At 40.3% G+C, this 17,905-nt stretch overlaps 1 protein-coding gene across 1 annotated transcript in view; it reads right to left on the reverse strand.

Moving 5' to 3' along the window:
- Positions 1-302: 302 nt before the first annotated feature.
- Positions 303-17,905, reverse strand: part of Kdm5 (Lysine demethylase 5) — a 28,805-nt gene continuing 11,202 nt past the window's right edge. Inside the window, exons 3-5 of the mRNA XM_070999225.1 lie at positions 7,826-9,240; positions 3,201-4,076; positions 303-3,137 (exon numbers count right to left, since the gene is read on the reverse strand). Of these exons, the coding sequence (XP_070855326.1) occupies positions 1,386-3,137; positions 3,201-4,076; positions 7,826-9,240 (4,043 nt within the window). The 3' untranslated portion in view covers positions 303-1,385. The remainder of the gene's footprint in view (positions 3,138-3,200; positions 4,077-7,825; positions 9,241-17,905) is intronic.

The following is a 17,905-nucleotide window of genomic DNA, read 5'->3' on the forward strand; positions in this document are numbered from 1 at the left end:
TGAGAACTTGGTCTTTGAAACGGAAACCCCCTCTGTCTGAATAGGGTTTTAAATACCAATTTGCTCACTTATCTATTGGTCAAAGCATTAAATTATCGGGGTAGAAGTCCATAACGGCTTTGTCAATTTTACTCATTGGAGGTAACATGTGTCTGTCTTGCCCAAACTTATATAAAATCGTATAGTCTGAGAAAAAATTTCTCTACTGAGTTAGCCGAACAATGCCGTGAAACAACCAAATAATGAAACCGTAATAGAAGTAGACATTGTCAAGATTATAAAATAACTAGCAGTAAAACAACTTCTGTTCTGTAATACTATTTATATATAATTTATTTAAATTATAGAATTATATATTTTGTTGGATGAAGGTTTCGGGAAGGTATGTTTAATTTTTTTGGATCATTCATTGCAATTAATTGTACATTACGGCTTAATAAAATACAATTTTTGATCTCTATTATATTTTTGTTTTCCCGTTTTCTTTTATTTTGGGATTCTTGCATTTGGAACCTGCACTTTTGTTTTTATACACAATTTAAAAAAGATATTACGAAGTGTTTTTATTTGTTTTTGCCTTAATTTTTATTTGCATGTTTCTAAGGACTGTGTTTATTTTTTCAAGTTTAATATTACCAAGATTTTGCAATTCTTAATTGGTTTAACTTGCAAGTAGATAACTTTCTATTCAACTTAATAATTATAAATTTAAAATTATTAATTTTTCATTGTATTTCTAAGGTAAACTTATATTTATAGTGATCTTTTATTATTTTGTGTGATCGTTTTATTAACAGGTTTTTGTGTTTTTTATTTATATTAAAATTGGGGATAATAAACAAGAACATACACAGAAATGATTTTTGGTCGCAACCTTAAGTAAAACGAAAATGTACAAAAGTAAAACGAGAGCTATCTTCGGTTAGGGAAGAACTAAAAGAAAATGAAAGAAAACTCTGCCTGCGCATTGTACGAAACTCGAAAGGCTAACACAGAAAGGAAATTACTTTAAAAAAAACTAGAGATAATTGTAAAATATGTTAAGATAATAAAATAACGTTTAACGAAGGTAAAAATGGGCTAAATTGTACAAAAACAAATACATGTGTTGCTTTGTTTCCGTTATTTCTGCTTGATTCTTATATCCGTTTTGTTTTGCTTTTGTAGTTTTTTTAATGTTTTACGTTTCGGATTTGTAAGTTTAGCGATAATTGGTAAATATGACCTACGAAAACTTTCAAGTGACTTTACTAAACATAGTAATTACCGTAAGTCGGGCTTCATCGAGTGTTTGGTAGTACATCTTGTGTAAAACACAAGTCTGCTGTTGCTGAAAAATCTAAAATTGATCGGCCCGGAAATTCTTTCACTCATTTAGCTTTTTTCTACCGTGCCGATTGCACCACCCTTTGCTTGCCCGGCGTTGTGGATGTAGCGCCCATACTGTTAACGGATCCTGGTGTCCCAATAGCAACTGTTTTCGTGCATCGGATACAAATGTAGTCGTCATCCGCCTTGATTTGGTTACGATTGAGGCCTACACAGTACATGTGGAACCATTCGTTGCAGCCGCCGTCGCATTGCACCCAGTCCACCTCCCGTCCGGTGGGTTTATGACAGTTCTCCGCCCGGCACTCCTCTTCATCGTCTTCCTGCGCGGCCTGCTGAGACCGCTGCGCATGTTTCTTCTGCCCACAAGTTGAGCTATTGCCTCCTATGGCCGCTCCCTGGGCGCTAGAAGCATTACTGTTGATATTGGTGGCGCTATTGCTATTGCTCATGCTGTTGTTGTTGTTGTTAGCGCCTGTTGTAGTGGTACGCTTGCGCTTTTTGTGCGTCGAGCCTGGTGTGGGTGTGGTAGCGGCAGAATTGCCACATCCTGATCCTGTACTAGAGTTTGTATTTCCTCCGTTGGCCTGCTTATTCTCAGCATCGGCATCCGCGCCCGGAGTTGTAGATGCTGCTGGCGATGTTTTGGCATCGCTCTTGCGACCTGCTGCCGCCGATCCCTTTTTTGCCGGAGTCTGCTTGGGCGTGTTTTGCTTTTTACGAGGCACAGCTGAGTTGCTGCTTGTGTCGTTTGAACGCCTCTTCTTGTTACGCCCGCTGTTGCTCGCAGATGCTGTTACGCCACCACTATTGCTGTTGCTATTGGGACTATTTTGTACCAGCAGACTATCGTTCGAGTCTTCGGCACCGGACGTGGGGAGCGGATTTGAGTGCTGCTGACGATTGCGCTGCATGTGATGTGCCACACGCTCCATGGCCTCCGACTGCAGCAAAGTGGGCGGCATTGTTTCTAAGATGCGCCACAGCTCGAGCGTCTCATCTAGGGATACCTCTAGCAGGTCGCCCTCCATCATCAGGTCAAACAAATTTTCAATTTCACTGTCGGATAGCAGCTTAAGGAGATCTGAGTTCATGGTTAAGTTCGCGGCGGCGGTACGTGGCTCATCTTCATCATTGCTTAAGTTGTCCTCGACGATCCGAAGCCGACATTCGTCCTCATCGTCATCGTCGTCAGCATCAGAATCTGTGGAACCACTTGCTTCCTTCAACAGACTGCCACGGCGACGTGGCTTCCGTGGACTGTTGATATTGCCAACCCCAGCTCCTCCGGCCTCTGAGCTCCGTTTCTGCTGTTGCTGAGACAGAATCGCTTCTTGGGCCGCACTCACGTCGGGACTGCTAAGAGCTTTCCTCGCCCGATCCTGCCAATTCATAGCTCGCTCCGCCAGGCAGCGCAACGCTTCGTCCTCGGGCAGACGGATTGGAAGTTGCTGCAGCTGGACAAGCAGTGGAAGGATGTTCTCTAGTCGCGGTCTCTTTGAGCGCACACAACTGGGGCAGAGCCACTTGAGGCGATTAGTACCAAATGCCGCTCCGCCGTTTAAAATGACATTTTGATTCGTGGTTGTGTGCGGTGGAACGCAATCCGCGTGAAACCAATCGCGGCACAACTGACAGTTAAACATTATGCCCCTAAACTCGGACTTGCACAAGCAGAACATGTCGCGCAACGGGTTTTTGGTCATGTTTTGGCGCCGAAGTTCGCGCATATCTAGCAGCTCCTGCTCCTCCGCATGCTTGAAGCTGGCCACAATCTCGGCTGGATTTTTCTCTTTCAGGAAGTCGTCCTGCGAGAAGAAATTATTACTGATAGATATAAGTAAGAATCAAAGAGAAGTGCGGTTTCTTACCTGAAAGCGTGGCTTGAGATCCGAATCAATATTAATAGGATCCGAACGGGGCATAAGAACCTCTAAAAGTGTATAGAAGGTGCCTTTCTTAAGGAAAGCGCAGGCTGTGTTGTCCTTCCACTGGTGGGCACTACTAAGGTGGCCCTGCATTCGACTCAACTCCTCCAGCTGAATGGGTATGTTCATGCCGCGTTCAATCATCGCCTCGAGTGTGTGGCAATATGTGACGTGGTTGTTCTGCTGCAGCTGTTCGACGGCCCGCAGCCACTCCCTCGCCTTTCGAAGTGCATCCTTAAGCAGCCCGTGTGAGGGCACCTGACCGTTTACGTCGCTGGCTGATTTCAAAAACTGCTCTATTTCGTCTAGTTCGTGCTGCTGGGTCAGTCGCTGGAAGTACTTGGCCGCCTGCGACTCCCAGGCTTCGATGTCTGCCCCAATCTGCTGTAACTTTCGCATCTCCCTGTCAACGAACGGATCGGTAGGGTCCAGGTCAGCAGCTGCCATGTGCAGGAGGTTCTTTACGTCTTGGTAGGTCAGCTTCGAGGAGGTCTCCCTCAATCCCTGCGAGCGCTTGTACCACTTGCACTGCTTTAGTCGCTTTTGTAGTAAGTCGAGTTGCAGCAATTCGATGCGCAAAGAGCTGCCTTCGCTTATCAACGTTTCTAGCTCACTCTCCTCCAGGGCTTCCAAAGTCAACTGCAGCTGGCTCTCGGACCGGTCCACAAACTGTTTCCCCAAAACGAGAAGCTCTCGCACCGATGCGCCTTCGTCAATGATGCAGCAGAGGTTATCGATTTCCTGAACGAACAGCTCAAGCTCCTCCATAGTAAGCTTGTACTGAGCAGCCTCTTGGTTATGGTCCGAGCGAGTTCGTACCTAAGGGTTCAATATCGGATTACACAATTAAAGAGTTCGAATTTCTTTAACATATCCAGTTAATTATCATTCAGTTTAGTTATCAATTCGAGAAGAATTTATTCAGCGCTTTCGTGGCATCACCATTTCAGTTATTACTTAACACTTTAAGCCTAGTACTAACTTCAATCAAAGCCTACGAAATCTCCATAAAATTTTCGATCCTGTATAGAAATTTTCGTTTCGTATGTTTTTCAATTGAAGTGAGTACTACTCTCAAAGATAACAAATTTTATAATCTATGCATAACAATAACAGAAGTGAATTCGATTTCCATCATGATCCCTCAACAAAAAACAAAATACCAAAAGTTATGGAAAAAAAAAACAAGAAAGGACGCTATATTCGAGTGCCGTTATAAGAACGGACAAACAGAGGGTTTTGGTTGATTTGTTGATGTGGATGTGGGGAACCCAAAAACATATTATTCAGTTATTAAAATTGTATTTATTTGCTTCAAAACTGAATTTTGCCGTCGTTTCGGACATTTGGATAACAACCTCAAGCTGAATCTGAAGTAGAGGCATCGTAATTTGAAATCTCTGCCCTCAAGCTCTTTTAGTTTCTCACAGGCAGACGGATATGGGTGGATCGACTCGGTTATTGATCCTGATTAGGAATATACAAATATTCTTTATAGGAACGGAACGGTTTCTTCCACCTGTTACATACTTTTTCACGAATGCAATTCACACTTTTACTCTACGATTAACGAGTATAAATAGGGAAAACTTTGCTGTGATGGTTCGATTCTACAATCAAAATAAAATTAGCCCTATAATTAAGGGAATCGCCCTATTTTTGTCTGCAAGACAGCTCACCATAATTATACGAGTAAGATATTTTCTGAATTTTAGGGTAATTATACCCGTTATTCGTAGAGTAAAAGGGTATACTAGATTCGTCGGAAAGTATGAAACAGGCAGAAGAAAGCGTTTCCGACCCCAAAGAGTATATATATTCTTGATCAGGATCACTAGCCGAGTCGATCTAGCCATGTCCGTCTGTTCGTCTGTCCGTATAAACGCTGAGATCTCGGAAACTATAAGAGCTACAATACTGGGATTCGGCATGCAGATTCCTGAGATTCCTGCGCAGCGCAAGTTTGTTTCAGCAATGTGCCACGCCCACTCTAACGCCCACAAGCCGCCCAAAACTGTGGCTCCCAAAGTTTTGATGCTAGAATCAAAATTTTAACTGAAATGTATTGTTCTCATCAATACCCAAAAAAGAGATTGCCACGCCCACAAACCGACCAAGCCCGTGGCTCCCACAATTTTCATGCTAGATACAATACCACTCGATTAATCAAAAAAAAAGTTTGCCACGACCACTCTAATGCGCATATCGCTTAAATCTGTCTACCGCCCACATAGCCATATATTGAAATAACGCGTAGGTGGCGCATTTCAATCTCGCTTTGCTGCTTGTACTCCATTTCCCTTTGGTCCCATTAGCTGAGTAACGGGTATCTGATAGTCGAGATATTCGACTATAGCGTTCTTCCTTGTTTTTTTCTCTGTACGTTAAGGTGAGTTAGATGAATTAAGGCCAAAAAAATAAAAATGTTTTTTTTTAAATCAACGAACATTTATAGAATTAATTGGCGCCCATCGTGGCCGTGTTATTAAAAGTTCTAAATAAAAAACAACTTCATGAAAAAAAATTAAAATATAAAAGTATGTCGCATGCCCAACAACTCAACACGTAACAAAGGGACAATAATGTTTTAAATTTATATGGAAAACAATTAACGAAATAATCCATTTAAAAATATGAGGTGGATTAAGAGGTGGGTCGAAGATCGTAACTCACAAGAAAATCATCAAGAACACAAACAAAAACAAGGAAGAACGCTATAGTCGAGTACCTCGACTATCAGATACCCGTTACTCAGCTAAATAGAGATATGCAAGTAGCAAAGCGAGATTAAAATGCGCCACCTACCGGCGGTATACAGATTTAAGCGTTATGGGCGTTAGAGTGGGCGTGGCAAACTTTTTTTTGGGCCAATCGATAGGTATTGATGAGAACAATACATTTCAGTTAAAATTTTCTATCTAGCATCAAAACTGTAGGAGCCAGTTTTGGGCGGTTTGTGGGCGTTAGAGTGGGCGTGGCACTCTACTGAAACAAACTTGCGCTGCGCAGGAATCTCAGGAATCTGCGTGCCTAATTCCAGTATTGTAACTCTCATAGTTTCCGAGATCTCAGCGTTCATACGGACAGACGGACATGGCTAGATCGACTCGGCTAGTGATCCTGATCAAGAATATATATACTTTATGGGGTCGGAAACGCTTCTTTCTGCCTGTTACATACTTTCCGACGAATCTAGTATACCCTTTTACTCTACGAGTAACGGGTATAAACAGGGAAGAACGCTTTAGTCAAGTACCTCGATTATCTGGTAACCTTAACTCAGCTAAAAGGATCAAAGCGAAATGGAGATGTGCAAGCAGTAACGCGAGATTGAAATGCGCCACCTACCCGCGATCTCAATATATGGTTATGTGGGCGGTAGACAGATTTAGGCGTTATGGGCGTTAGAGTGGGCGTGGCAACTTTTTTTGGATCAATCGAAAGGCATGAAAATTGTGGGCGCCGCAGGTTTGGGCAATTTGTGGGCGTTAGAGTGGGCATGGCGTATTCGCGCAGCAAACTGCGCTGCGTATAAGGCTACGTAATCTAAATATGAAATCCCAATTCTCTATCTTTTATAGTCTCCGAGATTTCCGCGTTCATACATTCGATTGTTTGAAGTTTGTGGGCGGTTTGTGGGCGTTAGAGTGGGCGTGGCAAACTTCTTTTTTGTCAATCGATAGGGTGAAATTGTTATTCTATCATCAAAACTGTAGGAGCCACAGTTTTGGACGGTTTGTGGGCGCTGCGCAAGAAGCTCAGGAATCTGCATGCCAAATCCCAATAGCCTAGCTCCTATAATTTCCGAGATCTCAGCGTTCATACGGCCAGAAGGACATGGCTAGATCGACTCGGCTAGTGATCCTGATCAAGAATATATATACTTTATGGGGTGTTCTACTTATATATCTCTAACTCCCTCGTACTCCGGGAGTACTCCCATACACTTAAGGGAGTAACGGTTATCGTTCTCTCTTGTTTTCTAAATATAACTTTTACTTTCACCTTCGCCTTAAAAAAAAGTCTGAGTGCAATGAAAGGGAATAACAATACCTTTCAATTGGTATATCACTCATTTCAATCGGACTATCGTAGCAGATTTTTAACATTTGCGGGTATATCCATATGCAATCTCCTTCGTCACTACGTGTGCTGAGGTCCACATGGGTTATGACGAAGCACCCAAAAAGAGTGCAGTAAGGCGGCAATTTTTTTCTTTAAATAATAAACACATTTTTAAAATATTTCAAAAAGGAGTTAGGATTGTCTTTTGGCACATTTTATAGGTTTGATTTTGTGCCTTGGAGTTATCTACCGATATACGGACAATCAGCTCATATTCCATTATAATCACGATCCTCTTTAACCAAAAAACAATTAATTGTTTTTAAACCCTGCGTAATGTTGTTGCCATCAGGACAGGTGTTTACGTTTTTTTTTACGTTTTGTACCAACTTATTTTAAAAGTACACTAGCATAACGGGTATAATATACAAAAAATGTAAATACCTTTCGTGACATCTAGCACAAATAAAGGACTCTTACAATTAAATAGAAAGTGTACTAACCTTATTGATACCCAACTGTTGTATGACTGTGACACATTTTTCCGCCTCGACAGCCGCTGCATTAAGACGATCGATCAGTAGCGAAGAGGGAAACTTCTTGGTCTCGGCCTCTTTGCACAATTCCTGCAGCTCTTGTAGAGTGACTGAGGTGGGCGTATGGGCATCGACAATGTCACGGCAACGAGAAAGCCACCGCTCGAAGCTATGCGCCTTTACCTTTAGTTTCTGCAGCATGAGCGGCATCTCGTCCAATGTGTAACGATATATTAGAGTGTGTTTCTCCGGAGCACAGCCACATAGTACTGTATAGTGGCGGAGACAAACAATGAGCTTGTCATTGCACTCACAGGATACCGCAGACAGAAAGCAAGTTGTGTTGCACTCCTGGCAATGGCGCTCGTCGTCGTTTACTAGCTCAAAAGCACGACGTTCTGCTCGGGTGACGCCCCACTCTAAAAGTGATTTCCGCAGTTTCTTTTCCGTATCCACCATTTCGGCCATGTCAATATAACAGGCGGTAGCGATCCCAAAAGTAAGCTTCGCTGGCTCTAAGGCCATCTTGCAAACGAGCTCGTCGTGCGAGAAGACACAGAAGCGGCGGAGCATAGAATAGTGGTTAACACACTCACGCCCCATCTTCAGCCAATCGGCGGGCGCAAAGTTGACGGCTTCGGCAAAGTTATAGCCCTGGTTAAAACCTGCGTGATAGGCCCGGGGAAAAGTGATCACAAACTCACCGGCATGCTGATCGGTGCGGAACACCGGCACGCGGTTATTCATCAGGATGTTGGGATTCATGATGGTCACCAACTGGTGAAGCAGATCTGGCTGCGATGAAAAAAGTTCAGGGGCTGCCTGCTTCATAGTCTCTTCAAACTGCTCTGCACAAGACCCCGGAACACCATACCAGGTTTTTGGTTCTCCCCAATGAAGATAGTTGATCGAGTAGCTCCAGTGGTCTTCGTTATGCCAGCAGAAGGCGGCGAAACACATGCCCACGTACATCCACGGTGCGTTCATGCCGCTTATGTCAGCGTTGATATGGCCCAGAATGGAATCCTCCAGCAACGGCAAATTGTTGAGGTTCCAGCTTGATTCCGCATACTCCTGGTCGCCAGGCAGAAGATATAAAGAGCTTTTGGTGGGAAACCCTGAGCCGTGATCCATTGTGTGCAAGTCCGCCCCATACTCGACAGTAACATCTTCGTCTATGGAAGATACGATGCGCCAAAACTCGCGCTCCACCATCTCGGTGGGCACCAAGTGCACGGGCTTGCGGAAGTATTCCTGCTTGAATTGATCAGCCATCTGTCCAAATTGCTGGAGAGTATATTCCCTCTCTGCCTGCTCAAAGCCGAATGCCTCCTGCGGCTTGCTAACCTCCTCGACAACGCACCGCGGGCATAGCCATTCGCCTGGATCGGATAAAGAATATAAATTGGAATTACTAACATATACACAAGCAGAATTAGAACAATCTTGTTTCCCAAACTTCAGATAATGGTAAATCACTGACCTAATAAAAATAAATAATATTTGGGTTGATTACAATCCCAAAACAACCAAAAATATAGGCATTTATGTTCTTCAATTCATATAGCCTGACACAACGTATTTTAATGTGGTTTAATAGATAACAAAAAAATTATTCTTTCCAAATTTCTTACTCATAATACAGTGGACGGATAAACATAGTGACAAAGCGCTTGAGGAGACGGAACTTATTTAGCCTGACGCAACGCAGTCAGTTTGGATAATCTGCTGCGATGGTCCGATACTAACGAATGAGACACACATCGAAAGTGATAGACCAATTAAAAGCTTTAATTGGTTTGGGAGAAAAAGCGGTGAAAGTGAAAAAGTATAAAAGTAAGAAATTAAGAGCTGCTGGGGCCTATTAGAAACAACATGGCGTTCCTTCTCGTCGAATGCCACCTCATTTGTTTAAATCCGATGCATCCCCAAAACAAAAATTTTGGGTCTTTTTAAAATTAATTTGTTTGTCCCTTTATGTGTGGGTGTTTTCGGACTTTAGTATTAGAAGCTCGAAAAAGAAAACTTTTGTTCTACCACTTTTGGGGAAAAACGCTGGAGTTTGGCGATAAATCGGTCGCTGAAGAGGTAATTAAGTATAGTAATTCCACTCCCCTTTTTGAAACTGTATAAATACCACATTACAAATTATTGATCAAAGATTTGTTATAGACTTTTTTGCTACTTTCTCAAAACAGCTTTGGACTATGTCTATTTACACTCATGGACAATATAATAGGTGTGAAGATTTTTTTTTTTTAATATCGATTTAAATCAATATAAACATAACATTTAATATGGAAGCGATACTTTTTAATATGGTCACACTGTTTCGGTACGAATTTGGTGAATTCCCGGAATTAATAAGCTTCTGGGAAAAATTGTGGAATGTTTTATTGCTGAGACTGCAATCTCGGCTAGTCAATGAAATAGGTGTATTAACCAAATCATTAACCTGTTACTTATTAGTACAATTATTTTGTTGCACAAGGTAAGGTATTAGGAAAATATACCTAAATAAGGACTTAATTGACCATTAAAATTGTATTAGATGGGCCGTGGGCGTCACTGCAGTGCGGAGGAGATAAGGCTCATTCGACGACTCTGAGATGAAGGAAAAACGTATAAATCCATTGCCATTCTAATGAAACGTTCTCAAAACTTCGTAACCAATGCCTTAAAACCGGAAAAAATAGGTGAAAGCCGGGGAGCACCTAGAAAATCTTCATCTAAGACCGACGATCGCGTTGTTCAATTAGTTAAACGCGACCCGTTCAAGTCTTCCAGGACGATTGCCAATGAAATTGGGAATATTGTGTCATCACGGACCGTTAGGCGACGATTGGCAATAGCAAACCTACCAGGTAGGATTGCTCGCAGGACTCCTTTGCTTCGGTCGGCAAATTTACAGATGAGGAAAAAATTTTCATTAGATCGTAGAACCTGGTGCGGACCAGAGGGTGAGAAAAAATGGCGTAATATCCTCTGGAGTGACGAAACCAAAATAAAATTATTTGGAACTGATGCCAAAAGGAATGTTCGTCGTCCGAAAGGCAAAGAATTTGATCCTAAATACACATATAAGACTGTGAAACATGGAGGTGGTAGCCTAATGGTATGGGGCTGCTTTTCATGGTATGGTGTTGGTCCGATTCATCGCATTGACGGAATAATGGACAGATTTGTTTACAAAGATATATTGGAGACGGTGATGCTACCATATGCCGAGGATGATATGCCACTTTTATGGAAGTTCCAGCAGGATAATGACCCGAAGCACGCATCTCGAATAGTAAAGGATTGGTTCCGAGAGCAAAATGTGGATGATCTTGAGTGGCCAAGTCAATTCCCGGACCTCAATCCCATCGAGAATCTCTGGGGTGAACTCAAAAGAGAGGTGGGAAAGACTTTATGTCAAAATAAAAGTCAACTTTGGGATATTGTCCAAAGAGCATGGTACAATATTCCAATTGAAACATGTCGCAAGCTAATATCCTCCATGCCAAGACGAATGGAGAAAGTCTCGCAAAATAATGGCGGATATACCGGCTATTAGTTGCCAGATACTTAGTTTAATATAAAAAAAGACCGAACATAGTGAAATATTGATTTAATTTAAACATTTATCTTTGTACACCTATTATTGTGTCCAGCCAAAATTGGATGATTTAAGGAAATATTTAATTTAGTTGTTTATGGAAGAGTTTGTGAAACTTTTGTTACTTTTTGTTTAAAGACAATTAATATAAGTTTTGAAAAAAGTTTGTTTTGTTGAGATTAGAGATGTTAAGAATTAGAAATAAAAAGTTAAAAATGAAAAAAAAAAACACACCTATTATATTGTCCATGAGTGTATACCCGACACTCTTAGAGTAAAAAGCTATACTATATTCTTCGGAAAGTATGCAGCAGGTAGAAGGAAGCGTTTCCGACCCTATAAAGTATATATATTTTTTATCAGGATCACTAGCCGACGATTTAGCCATGACCGCCTGTCCGTCTGTGTGTCCGTCCGTATAAACGCTGTAATCTCCGAAACTACACAAGCTAGAAAGTTGGGATTATGCACGCAGACTCTAGAGCCTATTACGCAGCGCAAGTTTATTTCAGCAGGGCGCCACGCCCACTCTAGTGCCCAATTTCTTAATATTTTTGAATAATTTAAATGAGGTTTTGTTCTTATTATCAATACCCATGTACATGCCATTGAAATCCGAACATTCATTAAAAAGTTATTACCAAGTAATAGTGAATATATTGCAAATTCACTCGGACTGTACAAATTATATATTTCTTGAGATTCCTCAACTTTTGATATTTAACAATTTTTGTCATAAAAATTAGAGTTTGGTAGATATTGAACAATAAGCACTGCAACCTGTTTTAGTTCAGTATTTAACATTTCATTCACAATCATGTTATGCACTTTTATAAAATATCAAAATGAAATCTATTTAAACCGAAATTATGGCATGCATGCAAGAAAAATAAAAATGACCATCAGAGAAAAAGTAAAAAATTAAGGAATTTGTTTCAGCTAAAATATTTAAGATTAGCTTTCCTGTTCTTAGAATTGGTACACATGATTTTAACACAGTTTTTTCACAATTAAATTATTATAAGCAGATAATATACAAACTACAATTTTTATTTCAGCGCGTTTAACACTAAATAATTTAATATTTTTGTTGCCTATTTACCCCGTTTTCTCTTTGCCCCTTTTTACCGTAATCTCGTTGCCCCATTGAGTTTTATCTCATTTTACCAATTTGATTCACTTCTTTTTAATATTAACCCTTTGTCCCCTTACCCAGTTCCCCAGTCATATTTTTTTTTGCTTGCTAGCAAATCGTCGTTATTAAATCTGTTTAAATTATATTATTATTAATGGAGTCAGGTGCTTGGAAAAGCCGTAAAGTACTTATACATTTCTTTTCGGAAACAATTTTTGGCAATTGTCGACATTGATAATCAAAACCAAATCTCATTTAAATTGTTCGAAAATATTGAAAAAAAAGTGGGAGCTAAACTGGTTTTAGCGATATGGACGTCAAAGTGGACGTGACACCCTGCTGAAATAAATTTGCGCTCCCCAAGAAAGTCTAGAATCTACAAGCCATATCCCAACCTTCTAGCTTTTGTAGGCGGACATGGTTAGATCGACTCGGCTAGTGATCGTGATCAAGAATATATATATGTCGAGTTATGTTCGGATTCCATTAGAGCGAAGTGATTTTCGTTCTGAACACGGTCGTCGATCTACAAAGACTGACTATTCGTTCTTCTAACTGCCTATACTGTTCCTTCGAACCGCACACGGCAACAGCGACACAACGCTGAGGCCTCGCTGTAACGGTTCCTCTCAAAAAGGACAAGGCAAAATCAACGAAGCTGGCAAAGCAACTGTGGGTCGCGCCACGCTTTTCGTAGCGCCGCACAGGAGACTGTTCTAACGGTACCTTGCAAGGCGAGCGGAGAGAATCAATCATGTTGCAAAGGGGCAAACCATAAGATGATGAAATAATTTGAGCTTCTGTGAATGACAAGCATTCCAAGAAACTAGCATTCCTCATACCCTGAGATATACCATTCGCCGACATATGGAAACGCTTCCTTCTACCTGCTACATACTTTCCGACCAATCTAGTATACCCTTTTACTGTACGAGTAAAAATGGCAGAAAATAAACAAACCTATTAAACATGAACAACATAGCAAACCAAAAAAAAAGAAACTGTCTGAAAAACACAAAGAAGGATGGAAGAGCCAACAATGGAAGGAAGTACAACACTTAACCAGAAAGAAGACCCCACCGGACAGTGTCGTGTGCATTTATATAGGTTAATTCAAAATTAAATCAGGGCCCTTACACTAATAAATTTAAGACAAAAAATTTAGAAAAACAGTAAAGATTCTTAAAGTTTCTCAATTGAATTAAAGGAAACAATCTGGAAAATTTAAAAAATAGTTTTGGTAAATTAAAATTAACAATGAGTGCCGGAGGTTCAGCTATTTTTTCTGCAGGTGGCTAGCCACAGTCAGCAACTCAACCGTGGAATTTTTAAAAAAAGATTAATTGGGTTAAAAGAAAAGTTAGCTAGAGACACAAAAGCAGTGGAAGACTATACAACTTAAGAAATTGACCAACTATAAAATTTTAAATAACTCTTAATGTGATAAGATCATTACCAAAATTCACTGGAGAAGCAACACAAAAGGTAGGTCGACGGGAAGCTGCAGAAACTGCAATAAGTCTTTATAAAATGTTAATATCTTAAAAATTTTACGAAATAATATCATGGGAGCTGCCCACGACGCTCTAAACAATCATGGCCCCGTTTTAATTTTTCAAACAATTTTGTTTAGATCGGACTTTATTTTTTAGTCTTAAGACTTAATTCTAAGTATCCTTAAACAGGGTCGAATGTCAGTTACTGAATACTACAACGAAGTCAATAAGAAAATGACTTAACTAATAAACAAAACCACGCCCACTCTAACGCCCATAACGCCTAAATCTGTCTACCGCCCACATAGCCATATATTGAGATCGCGGGTAGGAGGCGCAATTCAATCTCGCTTTACTTCTTGCATATCTCCATTTCCCTTTTGGTCCCTTTAGCTGAGTTACGGGTATCTGATAGTCGAGGTACTCGACTATAGCGTTCTTCCTTGTTTTAAATTAAAAATTTGGATTGAAGTTTTTCTTACAATATAGGGGTTATACATATTAATTTTGGTTTATGATTTCATCTATTCATAAACTTATTAAAAATGGTCTCGATTTTTTGGTGCCAGTTTTGACCTGAACGAACAGGACCGTGCTCATCTTTACAGTCAAGCTATGCAGTTTTCGCAGTGTAAACGCTATTTTGGAGTAATAAAGTTAATGGCTAACTAGATATATGGTGAAAAGGAATCAAAATGTACGATCATTTTTCTTAAAGAAATTTGTAATCACAACATTTGTACCTTGCACTCTCAATAATTTTGAACAGATCTCGCAAATAACAGTTGATCGAATTTTATAGAGTGGGACAAGAATCATTCGCCAGTGTCCTTTTAACACAACGGCCTGTGCTTACCCAAAAACAAATTTCGTGTTTCTTTTTTGCTCTTTTCATTCGTTTTGAATCAAGCAAAGAAATTAAAAGTCTTGCATTTATAAGCGTGTATATGCGAGCGATCCGTCGTTCCATTTTCTTGAAGTATATAGTTTTAAGAATATTCACACAAAAAATCATACCGATCGGAACATTAAAACCGAAGGAATTTTTCAAAAAATATGAAAAAACCAAGAAATCGAGCTATTTTTTGTTGCACAAGTGCATTTATATAACCCCTTACACAGATTAAATATTAAATGTAAGTGTTTAGTCCTAATAAAATTACATATACATAATACACAATTTTAGCAGCAGCATTATTTAAAATAAAAATTGAAGACCACTGAGAACATAGAAAAAAATCAAAAAACCCTTTCGTTTTTGCTCTTCTGTTGACTGTGCGCCTTCAGCCTCTCTATAAGTTTTTGCTGAATGAGCATAACAAGAACAGTGCAACTAAGAACAGCCAACCGAAATCCAAACGAAGTGTTCTGCTCAGAGCGAGAGCATTCGTGCGAGATTTTTATACCCGATACTGGTAGAGTAAAAGGGTATACTAGATTCGTAGGGAAGTATATAACAGGTAAAAGGAATCGTTTCCGACCACATGGAGTATGTACGCAAGGTCCTTGTTTCAGAAGAGATAGCGCTGACCTTAAATATTATGATGATATGCTTTATTCACATTCGACTGATTTACTTAGAATAACAAAAAATAAGTGCGCATAATGAACTGTTCCTAGCAAAATTCTGGCAACGAGCTTTTCACTCACGTTCCAAACGGGTATCGAGTACAAATTAGAGATATCGAGTACAGAAAGGGAAAGATATTAGATCACTATCGCATCCCACAATCGGCCCTCCTGATGCAGGATTTGTTTATCAGGATTTTCTTATCAGCTGGTTTACAGGTACCGTTTTCTACGACATAGCCTATGAAGTTAACTTTGCCCCTTAACACCTGACAACTACTCCAATTTATACGCAAGCTATTTCCTTGTACCACCTCCAAAACTAGCTTTAATTTCTGCACGCACTCATTGACACTTTTCCTCGAAATGACATCGTCCATGTATACAACCGCATCCTCGTTCTTAATCGAATCACGCACAACTGCCATGATAAACCTGGAAATCGCTGCTGCAGAGTTGATTATTCCGAAGGTTAGAATTAGTCAAATATAGAGTTGTTTAAACTTGTCCACCTTGTAGCTTTTCGATCACACAATCCATTCGACCAAGTTATCTCATACAATGTTTTTATTTAATTTTCGATAATCGATTATCTACAAGCACCACTGGCAAAGCAAACTCGGATGTACTAGGCTTAATAATCCCTTTCTTTAGCCATTCTTGAACCTGATCACCGACAATCAACAATATCTTCTCAACTGGAGAAGTAAGATTTATTTTTGGCTTGTAACTTTCGATCAATGACCTTACTTCAGAAGCTATTTCCTGACACAGATGCCAAAAATCTACTACAAACTGTCTTTGAGTCTTTCGTGCTGCACAGACTATTCTCGAATTCGCTAATTAGCTACACCCTACCTGGTTATTGTTTGATCCTGTCGTTAGTCTTTTCTGAATAAATACATAGCTGGAGTTGGTTACCATTTTAAGATTGTTGTGCCTAAGATTGCATCAAACTTCATATCGTCATCTGGTATGACATGAAACTTGACCGACATGCCAATTCCATCAATAACAACCTTTGTAACAAAGCTTCCGAATGTTAGAACCTGGCTTACACCAATCCCTGTTAAACCTCTCTGACGACCCATCAGACTGCCTACACCTAGCTTCAAGAACACACGCCTACGTATCAAACACAGCTCAGCACCTGTGTCCACAAGTCCTTTTAATTTTGAAATCACGCAAATCGCGAAGAAAAGGACTCACGCGATGGTTTTGAATCGACTTTATTATCCTGAACGTTGCTTTTTCTGTTTTGACCTGTACTTCTGCTTTATTCTGCGCTGCTCGGTGTTCTGGTTGATCGCATTTGAAACATTTCTCTTTCACGGGACAGTCAACGAATTTCGGTACTGAAAACATTTCCTTACAGATCGAGCTACCGCTTCTTTATGCGTGTTGTGCACAGCCTTGCTACGCTGTGAATGGTACTTGTTTACTGGGTTGGATTAACCACGTGATTTTTGATACGCGTCGATTTGTAGCTTCTTGAGGTTTCTGGCCTGATATAGCATTACTTTATTTGACCTAGCATCAGGGATACCCTAAACGAAATACTCGATCAGACTCTCTTCTTCAAAACAAATGGGTTTTGCAATTTCCATAAGAGCATAAAAGAAGAACGCGAAAAGATTCACCCTTAAGCCGCTATCGTTTTCCGAACCTGCGATGAACTTCTGCTTCCTCCAACAAAGCCGACTTAAAACTTTTCCAGTCTTTGATATATATCTGGCAACGCACAGACATCTTTGCTGCTCCACTAATTAAATGTTATGCATACACAAACAACTGTAAAAAATTCCACTCAACTGTAGCTGGACAATCTTCCAACTCCCCTATCCATTGGTTTATATCTGCGGAACTCGACACAGGAAGCTGCGAAACACTGCCCTCGACATATTTCAACGTGAACCATGATCTACCCTGCCTTTCATTTCCTAGTCCTTGATGCCAACCTGCTGCGTTCGGCCGATTTATAGTGATTCTGCGGACGTTGCTGATAGACCATCTTTACCGTTATCCTCCGTTTCCGACTCACCCCCGTTATTTAAGCCATAGTAGGTCAAGAATCCCTCTTGCAATTCCGCTTTTAACCCAGTCGTACCCAATTGCAACTCCGACAACTTAAACTCGCAATGCCAAGATCTCGCACCTCTCCATTTTACAACTTTGTCTTGTAGGTTATTAGATTTAAACAATGCTTTCTTAAATATAGTATCAAAAGCAAATTGTAAATAGATTAACTA

The sequence above is a fragment of the Drosophila suzukii genome, unplaced genomic scaffold (assembly GCF_043229965.1).
Source record: "Drosophila suzukii unplaced genomic scaffold, CBGP_Dsuzu_IsoJpt1.0 scf_5, whole genome shotgun sequence".
Classification (NCBI taxonomy): Eukaryota; Metazoa; Arthropoda; class Insecta; order Diptera; family Drosophilidae; genus Drosophila; species Drosophila suzukii.